Below are 15,247 nucleotides of genomic sequence, written 5' to 3'. Positions count from 1 at the left end.
GCACAGAAATGTGTCTTTGTACATTGTTGTATATACACAACTAGGCCTTTGTCATCCTGTTTAGAACAAAACCTGAAGTTGTTTTTTTTTTTTCCTGAGGCAGGAATGTGGGACTTGAAAATAGTTTCATTTGTAAGGTAATGGATTTGAATTCATAAACTCTTTTGACTGTAGTCTTATAAATCAGTCTTTTCTACAAGAGGCTTTCTAATTTGAGATACCTTGAGGTGGGTCTTCAATGATTAAATACTCTCTAATTTATCTTTATAATTTTTGTGTATGACAGACACAGAATTCACCTTTTGATAAATCAGATCATCAGTCCTTATTTTCGGATACCTCTAAATCATTTTGTATCTGTAGACATTTTCATTCATGGTGGGTTTTTACATTTATTTTTTGATTTTTGTTTTTCTTCACTTCTTTTTTAAACGTATTTTAGAGCAAGTGGGAAATCTTCCCAAAGCTGTCAAGTGAATTCTCATGCTAAGTTTCGTTCAATTATAGTAGTTGCTGAGTGGGTGTGCAAAAGGTGGAGGAGATGTAGACCCTGCCCTTAAGCATTTATAGTCACATTTTGGAAGCAGCGTGTGTGTATAGAGTTGGCAGTTGGAAACAGGAAAGGTCTGTGGGTCAGAGACATGGGGGAAGTTTTCAAAGAGAAAGAGGCTGACCTGGGTTCTTGAAGACTGAACAGGTTGTTTGTGCAGGCAGGGTGGGAACAGCATATTGTCCTGCGTGGACTCTGCCCCCGCTCAAAGCTCTGATTAGGGCCTAAGGTCACAGTAAATTGTCATAATTTTGTACTAAAGCCCTTTCTTTTAGCTAATTCTCTGAAACCACCTTGTGCACTTGTTTTAAAGCATAGTACCTTTTTCTTTTTTTGTTTTATTTCTAAAATAAAAAAGCTTCAATAGATGAAACAACCAACTCTGAAACTGATTTAAGTTTGGGAAAACCACCAGGACATATTAAGATCTAGTAGCAGCTGGGCGCAGTGGCTCACACCTGTAATCTCAGCACTTTGAGAGGCCAAGGTGGGCAGATCATGAGGTTGATCTAATTGGAGATTGAGACCATCCCAGCCAACATGGTGAAACTCCATCTCTACTGAAAATACAAAAATTAGCTGGATGTGGTGGCACATGCCTATAATCCCAGCTACTCGGGAGGCTAAGGCACGAGAATCACTTGAACCCAGGAGGCAGAGGTTGCAGCGAGCTGAGGTGGCGCCACTGCATTCCAGTCTGGTGACAGAGTGAGACTTCATCTCAAAAAAAAAAAAAAAAAAAAAAAAATTCTAGTAGCTTTGAATTGTTGAATCACTTAAAGGCACTAATTTGGTTTTCAGTTGGTGTTAGCAGACATGTGGGTTTTTTTTCCTAAAAGATTTTTAATGATTTTAAATCAAATGAATCCAAAATGAAAGTAGATTACACCTTCTGAATTTGTAAGCACTTTAAAGTTGTTGGGAGCATAACTTCTAATAGGAAAGCCTTTGTTGTTATTTTGGGTTTGCATGTTCTTCTAGACAAAGTTTTCTCCACCTTTGCACCATTGACAGTTGAGACTGGATGCCGCTATCCTTAGGGGACTGTCCTGTGTATGGTAGGATGTTTAGCAGCATCCCAGGTCTCTATCCTCCAGTAGTATTTGCAGATATGTGATTGTTTAGACAACTTGACACAGCCTTTCTTTTTGGCATTCAAAAATGACCAGTTCGATATCATGATTTTTAACTAAGGCTTATCTTAAAATACAATTATTTTGTCTGCCTTAAAAGGATACTTTCTCTTTTGCACTCATTGTTTTTGGTTGACTTAAAAACATGCATTCAAACTTACTTGTATTTGTTGACTGCTATTGTTTTTAAAGCCAGTTTTTAAATATAGGCTACAATGCTGAGAACAGTAGAATGAACTGTTTATTATTCTCACAATAAGCAATATTTTAAAGTGGTTCTATATATTTTATATTAATATACTCTAATCTTGCCTTGATAGTTAATCATTTGTAGAATTTAAAAGCGAAGATTATTTACACTGCTTTTTCAATTCTTATATCTTGTGACGTGGTCATTTATACTGAATTATACTGAATTTAATACTTCTGGGATTGTTTTATCATCCCTGTCCTATGTTAGACAGTGTACAAAATGTGTTAGATTTGCTTCCAATATATACATACATATGTACATATTGTATCTAGAAGTTTAACCGTGAAGTATCAAGCACTTGAAATCTGGTTTCCATATCTGTCATGCCATTGAAATTGGTCTCCATTGAGCTACTAATTACAAAACCCACTTAATTTTGTTTCTTGTCCCTTAATTTTGATGCTTGTTGTTTGTCTTTAGAAATATACCAGAATTAATATTTTTTTCTCTTGGGTTCTACAACACTGCTTCTCCTGACCATCATCTATATTGTCTTTCCTTGACTCAAATTGATCCATCAGTTGCTCAATCGTTGTAGCCTACCCAGGCCGTGGCCTCAACCACCATTTAGTTCTCCCTCTGTCTGTCTTCCCTTGCCTCATACTCCTACAAGTGCCAGGTGTATCAGTCATGTTATTCTAGATGATGCTGCTGGAACAGACATTCTGGAATCTCAATGGCTAAAAGCAACAAAGCTTTATTTCTTAGTCATGCCACATGTTGTTCACTGTGGGTCTGTAGGGGGTGGGTATAGAAGTTGTTACTTTTTGCAGAAACTTATAATTTATGTAAACTTATAATTTAAAGTAAGATGCTGTATATGGAGGCAGTTGCCCACAATTGCCCAAGCCACGAACTCCAGCCTTAGGCACAAACTACAACTACTCTTCCCACTACCTCCTCTTGGCTCACAAAAGTAATGATGATGTCCAGGATTGGGCTGCCACCTAGTGGCTGTCAGAGGGTACTTCCCCACCCTTTTTACGGTGGTAGAAAATATTTCTCATACATGTAAATATTACCTTGACCTCATTAATTTTCATCTCTTTCCGAATTACTGTATAGTTACTGTAGAAAAACCTCTTCTTGCTCTTTTATGCCCATATAATTAGAAACCAACGCTAGGCAAGGCTGCTAATAAAAGAATAATTTTAGTGATATACCTTCTTACCAAACAAAGGGCCAATACAAGTTATGAAATTAAACTAGACACACCTCTTCTTCGAGGTGACGCCAAGCCAGCACCTGGGCCCGAAACTGGCCTGCAGTCCCTCAGCTTTGCCCACTGCCTTCCGACCCTGGACCTTCGCAAAGTGAACGAGCTTCAGGATTTTGTGAAAATGTATAAGCAGGATCCGAGCATTCTGCACACGGAGGAAATGTGCTTCCTGAGGGAACGCGTGGAGAGCTTGGAGGTGAAGTACCACGTGCTACTCAGAAAGCTATTATAAATCAGAAGAAAATGCCAAGGAATTAAAAACAGGTAGTAAGAAGGTGGAGGAAAACATAGACACAGACGAGCCTTCAAGTGAGGAAAGTGATCTAGAAATTGATAACGAACCTGTGATTGAACCAGACACTGATGCCCCTCAAGAAACAGGAGATGGGGGCGAGGCCCGGTGGCTCATGCCTGTAATCCCAGCACTTTGGGAGGCTGAGGTGGGTGGATCGTATGTTAGGAGACCAGCCTGGCCAATGTGGTGAAATCCTGCCTCTACTAAAAATACAAAAAAAATTAGCTGGGCATGGTGATGCGTGCCTGTAATCCCAGCTATTTGGGAGGCTGAGGCAGGAGAATCACTTGAACCCGAGAGATGGAGGTTGCAGTGAGCCGAGATCACATCACCGCACTCCAGCCTTGGCGACAGAGTGAGACTCCATCTCAAAAAATAGAAATAAAAAGAAGTAAATAAATAAATTATTCTAGAATAGTGACTTTTTCTCTCCAGGGAGCCCTCAGAAATGCTTTGGGGTGCTGTGAGAGGGAGGAAAGGGACAGGAGAAGCCAGAGGGTAGACAGGGACCCAGGCAGACTACTAATCCCCTGTGTGGCCTGCCTCCCAACACCCGGCACATATGCCGAGGCAAGATAGTGACTCAGTGAGAACCAGCTTAGCGAATGCTAAATATGTGCCAGGCACTCACTAAGTAAAAGAGGTAAAAGAAAGTGATGAGCAGGAAGACAGTTACAAGCACCTGCAGGTGCTCACACATGCACCTAATCTGTGAGAAGAGTTAATGGCCTATGTAATAAGGGGAAAAGATATAAATGGAATTTCTAACTCTAACCTCTGGTGTTTTGGACTACGTACGCTCAGGAAACTGCTTAGAAAATGAGCTAAGAATAGTCATGCAGCAAACAGAAGAGCTCAGAATAAGCTCATAGTAATTTGTGTTTGCTTCTGTTTTATAGATTGAGAAAACCATAAGCTCTTTTAGAAGCACTAGTTCAGCAGAAGGATTTTATTATCCTACATTTGTGGTTTTCAGGCCTCTCCCCTTTTCCTGAGTGATGAAAGCCTTTTCATAGGAAGTTGCGTGATACAGAGTCAGAACAGGAAACAGATAAAGAGTTGTGTGGATTTTGGTAGGGGTGGCAAAGCCTGTTTGTAGAACTTGATGTTTGTGATGTTCACTCTTAGATTTATGATTGCCCCAAAAGCTTTGCCCCAAAAACTAGTTTTCCCATGGAAGCACTTAAGGCAGCCCTGCCGAAGATGCTCCTCCCGCGCATGTGGCACAAAAGCTGTTCAGACACCCCACTAGCAGATGTGCTTGTCACCAACTCCAGCAAGGTTAATTACATTGCAGGTTTTTTGCCCAATATAAGCAGATTGATAATATTCTAGAAGAAAAGTCACAAAACTGTTGGCCAGCAGGCATATTTGCAAAGAAGTCAAAAATCATTTGAGCCAACACTGAAAAATTGGGGAGATTTCATACAACAGTTGGAGATTCTTGCTTCTCAGGAGACTGGCAGCACTTGGTGCCACTGAGTGGTTGCAGCTTTCAGATGGCTCTGAGGTGTTGAGTTTGCCACTGCCTTTACCACTCCTTCTTTTTAGATGCCTGTTTTGTTAACATTCATTTGGGAAATGCATCTGGTCTGTGTAGGTCTTTTTGTTGTGTTTTGATATTGTCTTACCATTTCAAGATTAAAGATCAGGGTGGTTGTGGTAGCTCACGCCTGTAATCCCAGCGCTTTGGGAGGCCAAGGCAGGTGGATCACCTGAGGTCAGGAGGTGGAGACCAGCCTGGCCAACATGGTGAAACACTGTCTCTACTAAAAATAAAAAAATCAGCTGGCCGTGGTGATGCACTCCTGTAGTCCCAGCCACTTGGGAGGCTGAGGAAGGAGAATCGTTTGAACCCTGGAGGTGGAGGTAGAGGTGAGCCAAGATCGCGCCACTGCACTCCAGCCTGGCGACACAACGAGACTCTGTCTCAAAAAAAAAAAAAAAAAAGGAAAGATTAAAGAGCAGACTGGGAATTTGAAGGTGCCTCATCCTTGAGACTCAGTCTTTTCATGTGTAATCCTCTTGTTATTTGATAGTTGCAGTTGTATTCAGAGGCCAGTGTAGCGCTTCTAAAACTGAATAACCCCAAGGATTTTCAAGAATTGAATAAGCAAACTAAGAAGAACATGACCATTGATGGAAAGGAACTGACCATAAGTCCTGCATATTTATTATGGGATCTGAGTGCCATCAGCCAGGTAAGGGATGCACAGAAGCTTTTACAATCCAAATCAAGGGTTAGGATGTTAAAAATATGTAAGTTACTATATTAGAAGAGGAAAGGGGACTTACAGAGAGGTGAGTTGATTGGAACTTTTCTAATTTTCCAGTCACTGCCATTGGTTTGGTATTAACTGAAGTGACCTAGAATCAGATCCAAGAACCTTTTTTATAAAGTGTGTTAGAGAAATGCTGTCTCTTTGAATTTTGGGTTTAAAAATATATATACTGAATCTTCTGCATTTTTTATAATGTTTAAAATTAAGACTCCATTGTTAAAAGTCTACCAGAGCACCTTGAGAGCAGATGGGGCAGAGGGAAAGGACAAAGAGGAGGAGGTATGACTTAAGGGGTATTTCACATCTTCATGTGCCAAGTGTTTTTCTCAGTCTAAGCAGGATGAAGACATCTCTGCCAGTCGTTTTGAAGATAATGAAGAACTGAAGTACTCACTGCGATCTATTGAGAAGCATGCACCATGGGTTCGGAATATTTTCATTGTCACCAACGGGCAGATTCCATCCTGGCTGAACCTTGACAATCCTCGAGTGACAATAGTAACACACCAGGTACAAGACTTTCTAAAAATTACGAGACTGTGGTTTCTAATTCTGCTCCTTTAGTGTGGTACAGGGATTTCCATAATTTCGTTCTCTTTACCCTTCTATCTCCATTTCTGCCTTTCTTTAGCTCTTCATTGCCTTCCCTTCCTTCCTTTCAAAAACTAAACCAAACCCAAACAGCTCTCATTCACTCTCTTTTTTTGTTTGTTGTTGTTAAAAGGATGTTTTTCGAAATTTGAGCCACTTGCCTACCTTTAGTTCACCTGCTATTGAAAGTCACATTCATCGCATCGAAGGGCTGTCCCAGAAGTTTATCTACCTAAATGATGATGTCATGTTTGGGAAGGATGTCTGGCCAGATGATTTTTACAGTCACTCCAAAGGCCAAAAGGTGAGTGCCTAAGAGGAGGGGGGATGTCTAGTGTGGAAGTCACTTAGCAGATCAGAAAATCAGTGCACATACTACTATAGACAAATATCACACAGGCCAGGCACGGTGGCTTACACCTGTAATCCCAGTACTTTGGGAGGGAGAGGTGGGTGGATCACTTGACCCTAGGAGTTTGAGACCAGCTTGGGAAGCATAGGGAGACAAATAATTGTTTTACTTTACAAAAAGTAAAACAATTATTTGGGCCCAGTGGAATACTCATGTAGTCTCAGCTACTTGGGTGTTGGGGGGCAGTCGGGGGAGTGGGGGGTCACCAGCCAAGATGAGAAGATTGTTTGAGCTTGAATGTTGAGGCTGCAGTGAGCTGTGATTGTACCACTGCACCCCAGCTTGGGTGACAGAGTGAGAACCTGATCTTGAAAAATAAAATAAAATAAAATATATATATATGATCAAATAATCATTTTTGAGTGCTAAGCTGAGAAGTCAACAATTAAGAACACTACAGTTAGAAATTTGCTTTCCTCCATTCTTAGACACCCAGGATCCTCACTTTTCCCCAACCATCTAAATTTTCTGCTACGATAGCAGAAAAAACAAAATCACTGTGAAACAGAAAATCATGGTTAGAATGTCAGCAAAATGGCCAAAATAGAAAGTTAACTCAAGTTAGTGCTGAAAGCTATAGATGAAATTTCATTTAAGGCAGGCTGTTGCACTCTAACTTTGTTGAGAGGTGGGATGGAGAAGTGGTTAAGAGTGCAGACTTGGGGGCCAACTCTTCAGGATGACCTTGGGTCTCTTCTTCTGTGTTTTCTCTCTACTTCTGTGTTTTCTGTCTGCATAGTGGGGAAAGTACAAAAACCCTTGTAGCATTGTTGGAAGGGTTCAGTGATAAGTTAGAGACTTATCACCGTAAACTGATAAGTTATAAAACTCTGCAAGTAAGTGCTAATAACAAAACTACTTTGTCTGTTATTGTTTATGCTACCCAACCAGGCCCATTCTCCTGTTCCCCTATTGACCTGTCTCCTCTGTATCAGATTGTAGGGCTAAAAGTTGAGCTTGTGGCTTAACAAGGGGACAAACACAAGATCAATGACTGTGTAGTGCTTTTCCTGCTGACAGGTGTGCCTTGGTGCTGAGGCGTGTGAGCATAGGAGGCTTAAATCAGATGGGATAGGGAAGAACGCCCATCCGAATTGACACGTACTTTGAAGAACAAGTAAGAGTTAGTTTAGGTGAAAAAAGATATTCCAATTAGACAGAATATGCAAAGGCACAGAGATTTTTAAAGAGGAGTGTATTTTTTTTCAATGATTTTAAATTTAAAAAGTAACCATGTACCCCATCACTCATTTTTAGAGCAGGTGAATGCACAGCTCAGAATGCTGTGCCGATTAGTTTATCACAGGGCCTTATGCATGAAGATAGAGGATATTGTCTCTCAGCTTTGAGACAAGATTGTGCACAAATACACTGATGAGCTACTGATAGTTGTTGCAGAAAAGCAGTGACCGTGCATACTTCCCACCAGCTTTGACATGCTTTGGTACTTGCAGTCAAGTCTGGCATGGTGCTCCTTTATTTCACAGTAGATTATCAAAGCATGTTGTGAGAGGCTAATCCATGAGTTGAATCCTTGTCTGTTTTCCTTGAGTAATGGAAAAAAGTAAATATGCTCAGTAAGAACAGTCAACACAGCAGGATCTAAACAATGACTATAGGTACAGGCAAACTTAAAGCGCTTGTGAGTGTGAACACTCAGCCCTTTGAAAATTTTAATCTTTCTAGAGACTTAATTTCTTTTTATAAAGGGAATCGTAAGAATAAAACGTATCAGAAGCCAGAAGTCATTTTATTTTCTCTTTGGTTTTATCATAGGTTTATTTGACGTGGCCTGTGCCAAACTGTGCCGAGGGCTGCCCCGGTTCCTGGATTAAAGATGGCTATTGTGACAAGGCTTGTAATAATTCAGCCTGCGATTGGGATGGTGGCGATTGCTCTGGTAGGGATGTGTTAAACTGTCATTCGTTCATTTTTATGGACTATTTTCTTCTTAATCATTATTGAACATGTACTATAGACGTAACCAAACATTCTTTATTTATTAATAAAGAATCAGTAATGCTGGACATGGTGGCTCAAACTTATAATCCAGTGCTTTGCAAAGCTGAGCTGGGAGGATTGCTTGAGGCCAGGAGTTCAAATCCAGCCTGGGCAACATAATAAGACCCCATCTCTATCAAAAAAAATTAGCCAAGTGTGGTGGTGCACACCTGTAGTCCTAGGTGCTTGGGAGGCTAAGGCAGGAGGATCACTTGAGCCTAGGAGTCCGAGGCTGCCGTGAGCTGTGATTGCACCTCTGTACTCCAACTTGGGCGGCAGAGTGACACCCTGTCTCCAAAAAAAAAAAAATATATATATATATATACACACATATATATATATATATGTATGTATGTGTGTGTGTATATATATATAAGTAATCAGTAGACTCTTTGGAGGTGGTAATTAGTGCTCCCATGTGGCCCAGTTTATTCATTGTTGAGGGCATTGAACAAGAGAAAATATACTTGAAAATGTCTTCTTATTTAAAATATGAAAATCTGGAATATACTTAGTTCTATAAACCCAAGAGCAAGCATCACTCTCACTGGTTCTTATAGGAGCTCACTGCTGGTCGCCGTCAGCAGCGGATTATGATAGGTCACAGAATGACTAAAGACTTGCAAAAGAAATAAGTATTTTCCTCAGCAACTCTTCTCCCTCCCTCACATACTTATATTTTGACTTACTGATAATAGCAATTTGTTACATTTACTTACTGCCTTTCAGTTATAAAGCATGAAATGTATAGAGCATTATTCATATATTCACTTGAATTTTGTTTGTCACCTGAGAGAGAGTATGTACACAAATGTTATCCCCATTTCCATATGAAGAAACGGATTTGGAAATGCTTGCATATTGGAGAAAACAAAGCTTCAAGTTGTATTTCAGTCAGATATGTCAGATGCTCTTTAACTGTGGGGAGAGAATACAGATGTACAAAGTAGATCTGTGTAGACCAGAGAAGTCAGTCTCTACTAGAACATTAGCATTTGATAACAAGGGGTATCAAACACGATACCCACATTTGGACATGTTTTTGGCAGTTCTGATAGTCACAGTCTTTAGAATAATCTCTTTTTGTTTTCGTGCTCCTCCATTTCTGTCAGCACATGGCCCTTGAGCAAATGTAAGGCCTGTACTTGTAGGTTGCACAGCTACAAAATGCCAGGGCCTGTTCATCATGCTTCTGTCAAGTGACTCCCTTTTCAGTTTATTTTCTTCTTAAGGTACATGAGATCTTTTACTAAAGAATGAGGTGAACCTTTTCTGACTAAAACTTACACATCAACCTTGAAAACATTAATATGAAATACAGAACTGTCTTTTTTGTTTGTTTTTTGAGATGGAGTTTCAATCTTGTTGCCCAGGCTGGAGTGCAGTGGTGTAATCTTGACTCACTGCAACCTCCACCTCCTGGGTTCAAGCAATTCTCTCACCTCAGCCTCCCGAGTAGTTGGGATTACAGGTGCCCACCACCATGCCCAGCTAATTTTTGTGTTTTTAGCAGAGATGGGGTTTACCGTGTTGACCAGGCTGGTCTCAAACTCCTGACCTCAGGTGATCCAGCCGCCTCGGCCTCCCAAAGTGTTGAGATTACAGGCGTGAGCCACCGCGCCCAGTTCAGAACTGTCTTTCAAAATTGTAATTACAGCAAGATTCCTTCTTCTTCCTCCATTCTACAGGTAACAGTGGAGGGAGTCGCTATATTGCAGGAGGTGGAGGTACTGGGAGTATTGGAGTTGGACAGCCCTGGCAGTTTGGTGGAGGAATGAACAGTGTCTCTTACTGTAATCAGGGATGTGCAAATTCCTGGCTTGCTGATAAGTTCTGTGACCAAGCGTGCAATGTCTTGTCCTGTGGGTTTGATGCTGGCGACTGTGGGCAAGGTATGTTTACTGCCAAACAAACAAGAATAGGAGGATAAAAAATCCTTGACAGGTAGAGTTTTGAATGGCTTTTGTTATTTACAATAATGATTCTCTGTGTATCCTTTTTCCAGCCTTACATTCAAACTAGTTATAAAAGAGAACAACATAAATCACTAAAGAGGATCTTTTCCTGTTATTCTTGCAATCTGGTGTTTTGTTTTGTTTTGTTTTGACCAAGCAGATTTACCTTAGCTGAAAATATGTGGTGAAGTTTTAATTTGGAAACAAAAATTTTTTGTTTTTTTTTTTGTTGGATTGGATTTTGTTGGTAGCATATAAATGGAGTTTGTTTTGGCAGAAAGTTTTTTTCAAATGGATAAAAACATGGAAATTGATTATTGTAATTTATTGTTAAGAATCATACCATATCTCTATAATGAGTCAGGATCACTATTTCATGGTAATTATTGTGACTGCCTCAGATAGTAAAATGAGCCCTGTACCAGTAACTGTTGTATTAGGATATCTGGTTATTTTGAAATTAAAGTCACTCTTAGAAAGTGAAAACTCAGTGCTTACTTCAGCAGCACGTATACTAAAATTAGAACAGTTTAGGCATGAGTATGGCCCCTGCACAAGGATGACGTGCAGATTCATGATACATTCCTTATTTTTTTTTTTTAAAGAAAGTGAAAACTCAGACCCAAAGAATTAAAGGAAAACAGAGGAAAAATGCCTAGTTTTTTAAAAAAATCATGTTTCTGTTTTTTCCTCTAGATCATTTTCATGAATTGTATAAAGTGACCCTTCTCCCAAACCAGACTCACTATATTATTCCAAAAGGTGAATGCCTGCCTTATTTCAGCTTTGCAGAAATAGCCAAAAGAGGAGTTGAAGGTGCCTATAGTGACAATCCAATAATTCGACATGCTTCTATTGCCAACAAGTGGAAAACCATCCACCTCATAATGCACAGCGGAATGAATGCCACCACCATACATTTTAATCTCACATTTCAAAATACAAATGATGAAGAGTTCAAAATCCAGATAACAGTGGAGGTGGACACAAGGGAGGGACCAAAACTGAATTCCACGGCCCAGAAAGGTTACGAAAATTTAGTTAGTCCCACAACACTTCTTCAGGAGGCGGAAATCCTTTTCGAGGATATTCCCAAAGAAAAACGCTTCCCGAAGTTCAGGAGACATGATGTTAACTCAACAAGGAGAGCCCAGGAAGAGGTGAAAATTCCCCTGGTAAATATTTCACTCCTTCCAAAAGAGGCCCAGTTGAGTCTCAATAAATTGGATTTGCAACTGGAACATGGAGACATCACTTTGAAAGGATACAATTTGTCCAAGTCAGCCTTGCTGAGATCATTTCTGATGAACTCACAGCATGCTAAAGTAAAAAATCAAGCTATAATAGCAGATGAAACAAATGACAGTTTGGTGACTCCACAGGAAAAACAGGTTCATAAAAGCATCTTGCCAAACAGCTTAGGAGTGTCTGAAAGATTACAGAGGTTGACTTTTCCTGCAGTGAGTGTAAAAGTGAATGGTCATGACCGGGGTCAGAATCCACCCCTGGACTTGGAGACCACAGCAAGATTTAGATCGGAAACTCACACCCAAAAAACTGTAGGTGGACATGTGACAAAAGAAAAGCCCTCATCTCTGATTGTTCCACTGGAAAGCCAGATGACAAAAGAAAAGAAAATCACAGGGAAAGAAAAAGAGAACAACAGAGTGGAGGAAAATGCCGAAAATCACATAGGCGTCACTGAAGTGTTACTTGGAAGAAAGCTGCAGCATTACACAGATAGTTACTTGGGCTTTTTGCCATGGGAGAAAAAAAAGTATTTCCAAGATCTTCTTGATGTAAGTTCCATCTAGCCTCATTCTTTCTCATGCTCAGGAAGTGTAAATAAATCTCATGATAATATCATTATAGCTACCATTTATTCAGCACTTCCCTGTGCTGGCCATGGAACTAAATGCTTTTCTTATGTGGTTTCATTTAATTTACCCAATAACCCTAATAATAAAAAATGCCATATGAAGGTATTTATTATTGCTATCCACATTTTGTAGTTTAGGAAACAGCCCAAGCGTGAATGAGTAAGGGATTTAGCCAGGGGCATACTTCAAGGAAGGAGAGCGGGAAGTGGCATGTTGTCTTGTCTTGACATTTCAGATCTGGTATTTCTCCAGCTTTACTGATGAAAAAACCCTGGAGTTCAATTAAGTTCATTAGCTTCCCCAACATTATAACAGCAAATCAGTGTGAGCCAAGCCTCAAAGTTGGAGTGCTCGTCACCCTGTACTATGGCTTCACTGTGCTGTGGTGTCATCTGTACCTCTCCTCAGTGCTCTCACAGGGGAATGCAAGATGACAGGAACATAGCCATTGCTTGTGGAAGCTCAGGGACCAGTAGAGAAGACAAATTTGTGGGGAGATAACTGTAGCAAAGAGGTGTGTTTGTGTTGAGATATGGGCAAAAAGTCCAGAGGGGAGGACTCCTTAGCTCTGCCTAGAAGTACTGGGAAGGCATACAGGAGGAAGTTCCCTGTGGACTGACCTTCAAAGAGGTGGGAGTTGACAGACCAAGACAAAAATACACAGTCTAGGCTGGATAGTGAAGGCACACAGCCACGAGTGGGTGTTAGACTGGGAGAAAAGAGGGGGAAGGAGGAACTATGTCCTCAGCATTTTAGGAAGTATCTTGTGCCTTGCACATAAGGCATTTACAGATCTAATGAAGGACTGCAGTGTTCTTGACGATGTTTATTTCCTCAGTTTTCCCCCTTTTCTTTCCTTTCCTTTTTTTTTTTTTTTTTTTTTTTTTTTGAGATGGAGTTTCGCTCTTTTTCCCAAGCTGGAGTGGTACAATGGCGTGATCTCGGCTCACTGCAATCTCTGCCTCCTAGGTTCAAGCGATTCTCCTGCCTCAGCCTCCTGAGTGGCTGGGATTACAGGCACATGCCAACACGCCCGGCCAATTTTTTGTATTTTTAGTGGAGACTGGGTTTCACCATGTTAGCCAGGCTGGTCTCGAACTCCTGATTTCAGGTGATCCGCCCGTCTTGGCCTCCCAAAGTGCTGGGACTACAGGCGTGAGCCACCACGTCCAGCTTCTTTCCTTTTTTTTTTTTTTTTTTTAATTTACAGAAGCATTATAGGCTAGTAGTAAAAATTGCAAGCAATTCAAAAAAATACAGTAAGAAAAGGAAAGTTCTTCCTTCTTCAGTCTCCCTCCTGGAGATAATCAGTGTTAATAGTTTGATGGGTATTCTTCCAGTATCTTTCTGTAGCTATGCAAACATACCTATGTGTACGTATGGTTATATATAGAGAAATATATATATAGTGTAAATTTACATGTATTTCCCTGCAGTTGCCTTTTGATGTAGTATGTGGGCAAATGCCATTATTTATTTATTTATACCCATGCCAATGCTATTATTCTTTTTAATAGCTGCAGGTTAGTTATTTCCAATGTTTTGTGATTACAAATAGTGTCGCAGTGAATACTCTCGTACATATATCTTACACTTCAGTGAGTTTTAGTTCTGCAGGTAGGATTACTAGGTTTGCAGATATAAACTTTAAATATGTCTTTCTGAAATGTTGTACCACTTCATATTTCCACAAAAAGTATGCAGGAGTGCTTGCTTCACTGCAGTCTAACCAACACCAGTGAATATCAGTCTCCTTACATTTTTATCAGTTTGAGAAGCAAAAGTATTTCTGTAAAGTGTTTGAATGCTTTACCAATTTTCTTTGCCTATTTAGTTCTGCCACTTACTGGTTTTGATTTTATAATATTAAAACTATTATACGATGAAACCAAATTTGTTTCTAGTCCTTGTGCTTACAACTCAAGGACTTGCACATTTGATATCATCTGCAGAATTAGCTTGTTACTGAAAGTACTATCAAATTTATATGTAAATAAATTTTCTAAATGTTGCATTGAATTGGCTTTGAAATCTCATGGTCAATGACCAGTCCTTGAAGAATACCCTCCATATGTGACTGTTGTTACATAGATCTCCCTCGTACAGCTGTTGTTCTCAAACCAATATTGGTGATACGTGCACTGAAATCCAGTTGAGTCCTGCTAAATCCAGTTTAGATCCTTAAAGTGACCTGTTAACATGCATTGCATTTGCTCCTAATGGAGGGTTCGTGACTAGTTATTACCACATTATATAAAATGTCTTGTAACAAAGTATACTTGTGCACTAAACATAATGCTGAGTTACATGTAGAATTCTTGTTTCAGGAAGAAGAGTCATTGAAGACACAATTGGCATACTTCACTGATAGCAAAAATACTGGGAGGCAACTGAAAGATACGTTTGCAGATTCCCTCAGATATGTAAATAAAATTCTAAATAGCAAGTTTGGATTCACATCACGGAAAGTCCCCGCTCACATGCCTCACATGATTGACCGGATTGTTATGCAAGAACTGCAAGATATGTAAGTCTTCCTCGTGTTTGAGTTGTTGGCTTGTGTTCAGAACTAAGGCTACTTGAAGTTTGCATATTTACCATACTAAATTTATGGCTCTAATATTTGATGACTAATATGTTAAAGGTATGATCTAAGTGGGAAAGAAAAAAGTCCAT

General features: G+C 40.0%; 1 protein-coding gene and 1 non-coding gene across 4 annotated transcripts in view; both read left to right on the top strand.

The window, feature by feature from the left end:
• GNPTAB (N-acetylglucosamine-1-phosphate transferase subunits alpha and beta) overlaps positions 1-15,247 on the top strand; it is an 86,986-nt gene that overhangs the window by 54,163 nt on the left and 17,576 nt on the right. For all 3 annotated transcript variants that reach the window (XM_010357190.2, XM_030939189.1, XM_030939190.1), the window contains exons 8-14: positions 5,490-5,651; positions 6,063-6,242; positions 6,457-6,627; positions 8,512-8,635; positions 10,425-10,628; positions 11,388-12,490; positions 14,899-15,098. In XM_010357190.2, coding sequence (XP_010355492.1) covers positions 5,490-5,651; positions 6,063-6,242; positions 6,457-6,627; positions 8,512-8,635; positions 10,425-10,628; positions 11,388-12,490; positions 14,899-15,098 — 2,144 coding nt within the window. The remainder of the gene's footprint in view (positions 1-5,489; positions 5,652-6,062; positions 6,243-6,456; positions 6,628-8,511; positions 8,636-10,424; positions 10,629-11,387; positions 12,491-14,898; positions 15,099-15,247) is intronic.
• On the top strand, positions 11,182-11,285 carry LOC115900146. The gene has a single exon (XR_004059823.1). It is a non-coding gene; the product is annotated as a U6 spliceosomal RNA (small nuclear RNA).

The sequence above is a fragment of the Rhinopithecus roxellana genome, chromosome 10 (genome assembly GCF_007565055.1).
Source record: "Rhinopithecus roxellana isolate Shanxi Qingling chromosome 10, ASM756505v1, whole genome shotgun sequence".
In the NCBI taxonomy this organism is placed as follows: Eukaryota; Metazoa; Chordata; class Mammalia; order Primates; family Cercopithecidae; genus Rhinopithecus; species Rhinopithecus roxellana.
Note: the sequence above shows the minus strand (reverse complement) of the source record. Positions and strands in the feature narration are given on the sequence as shown.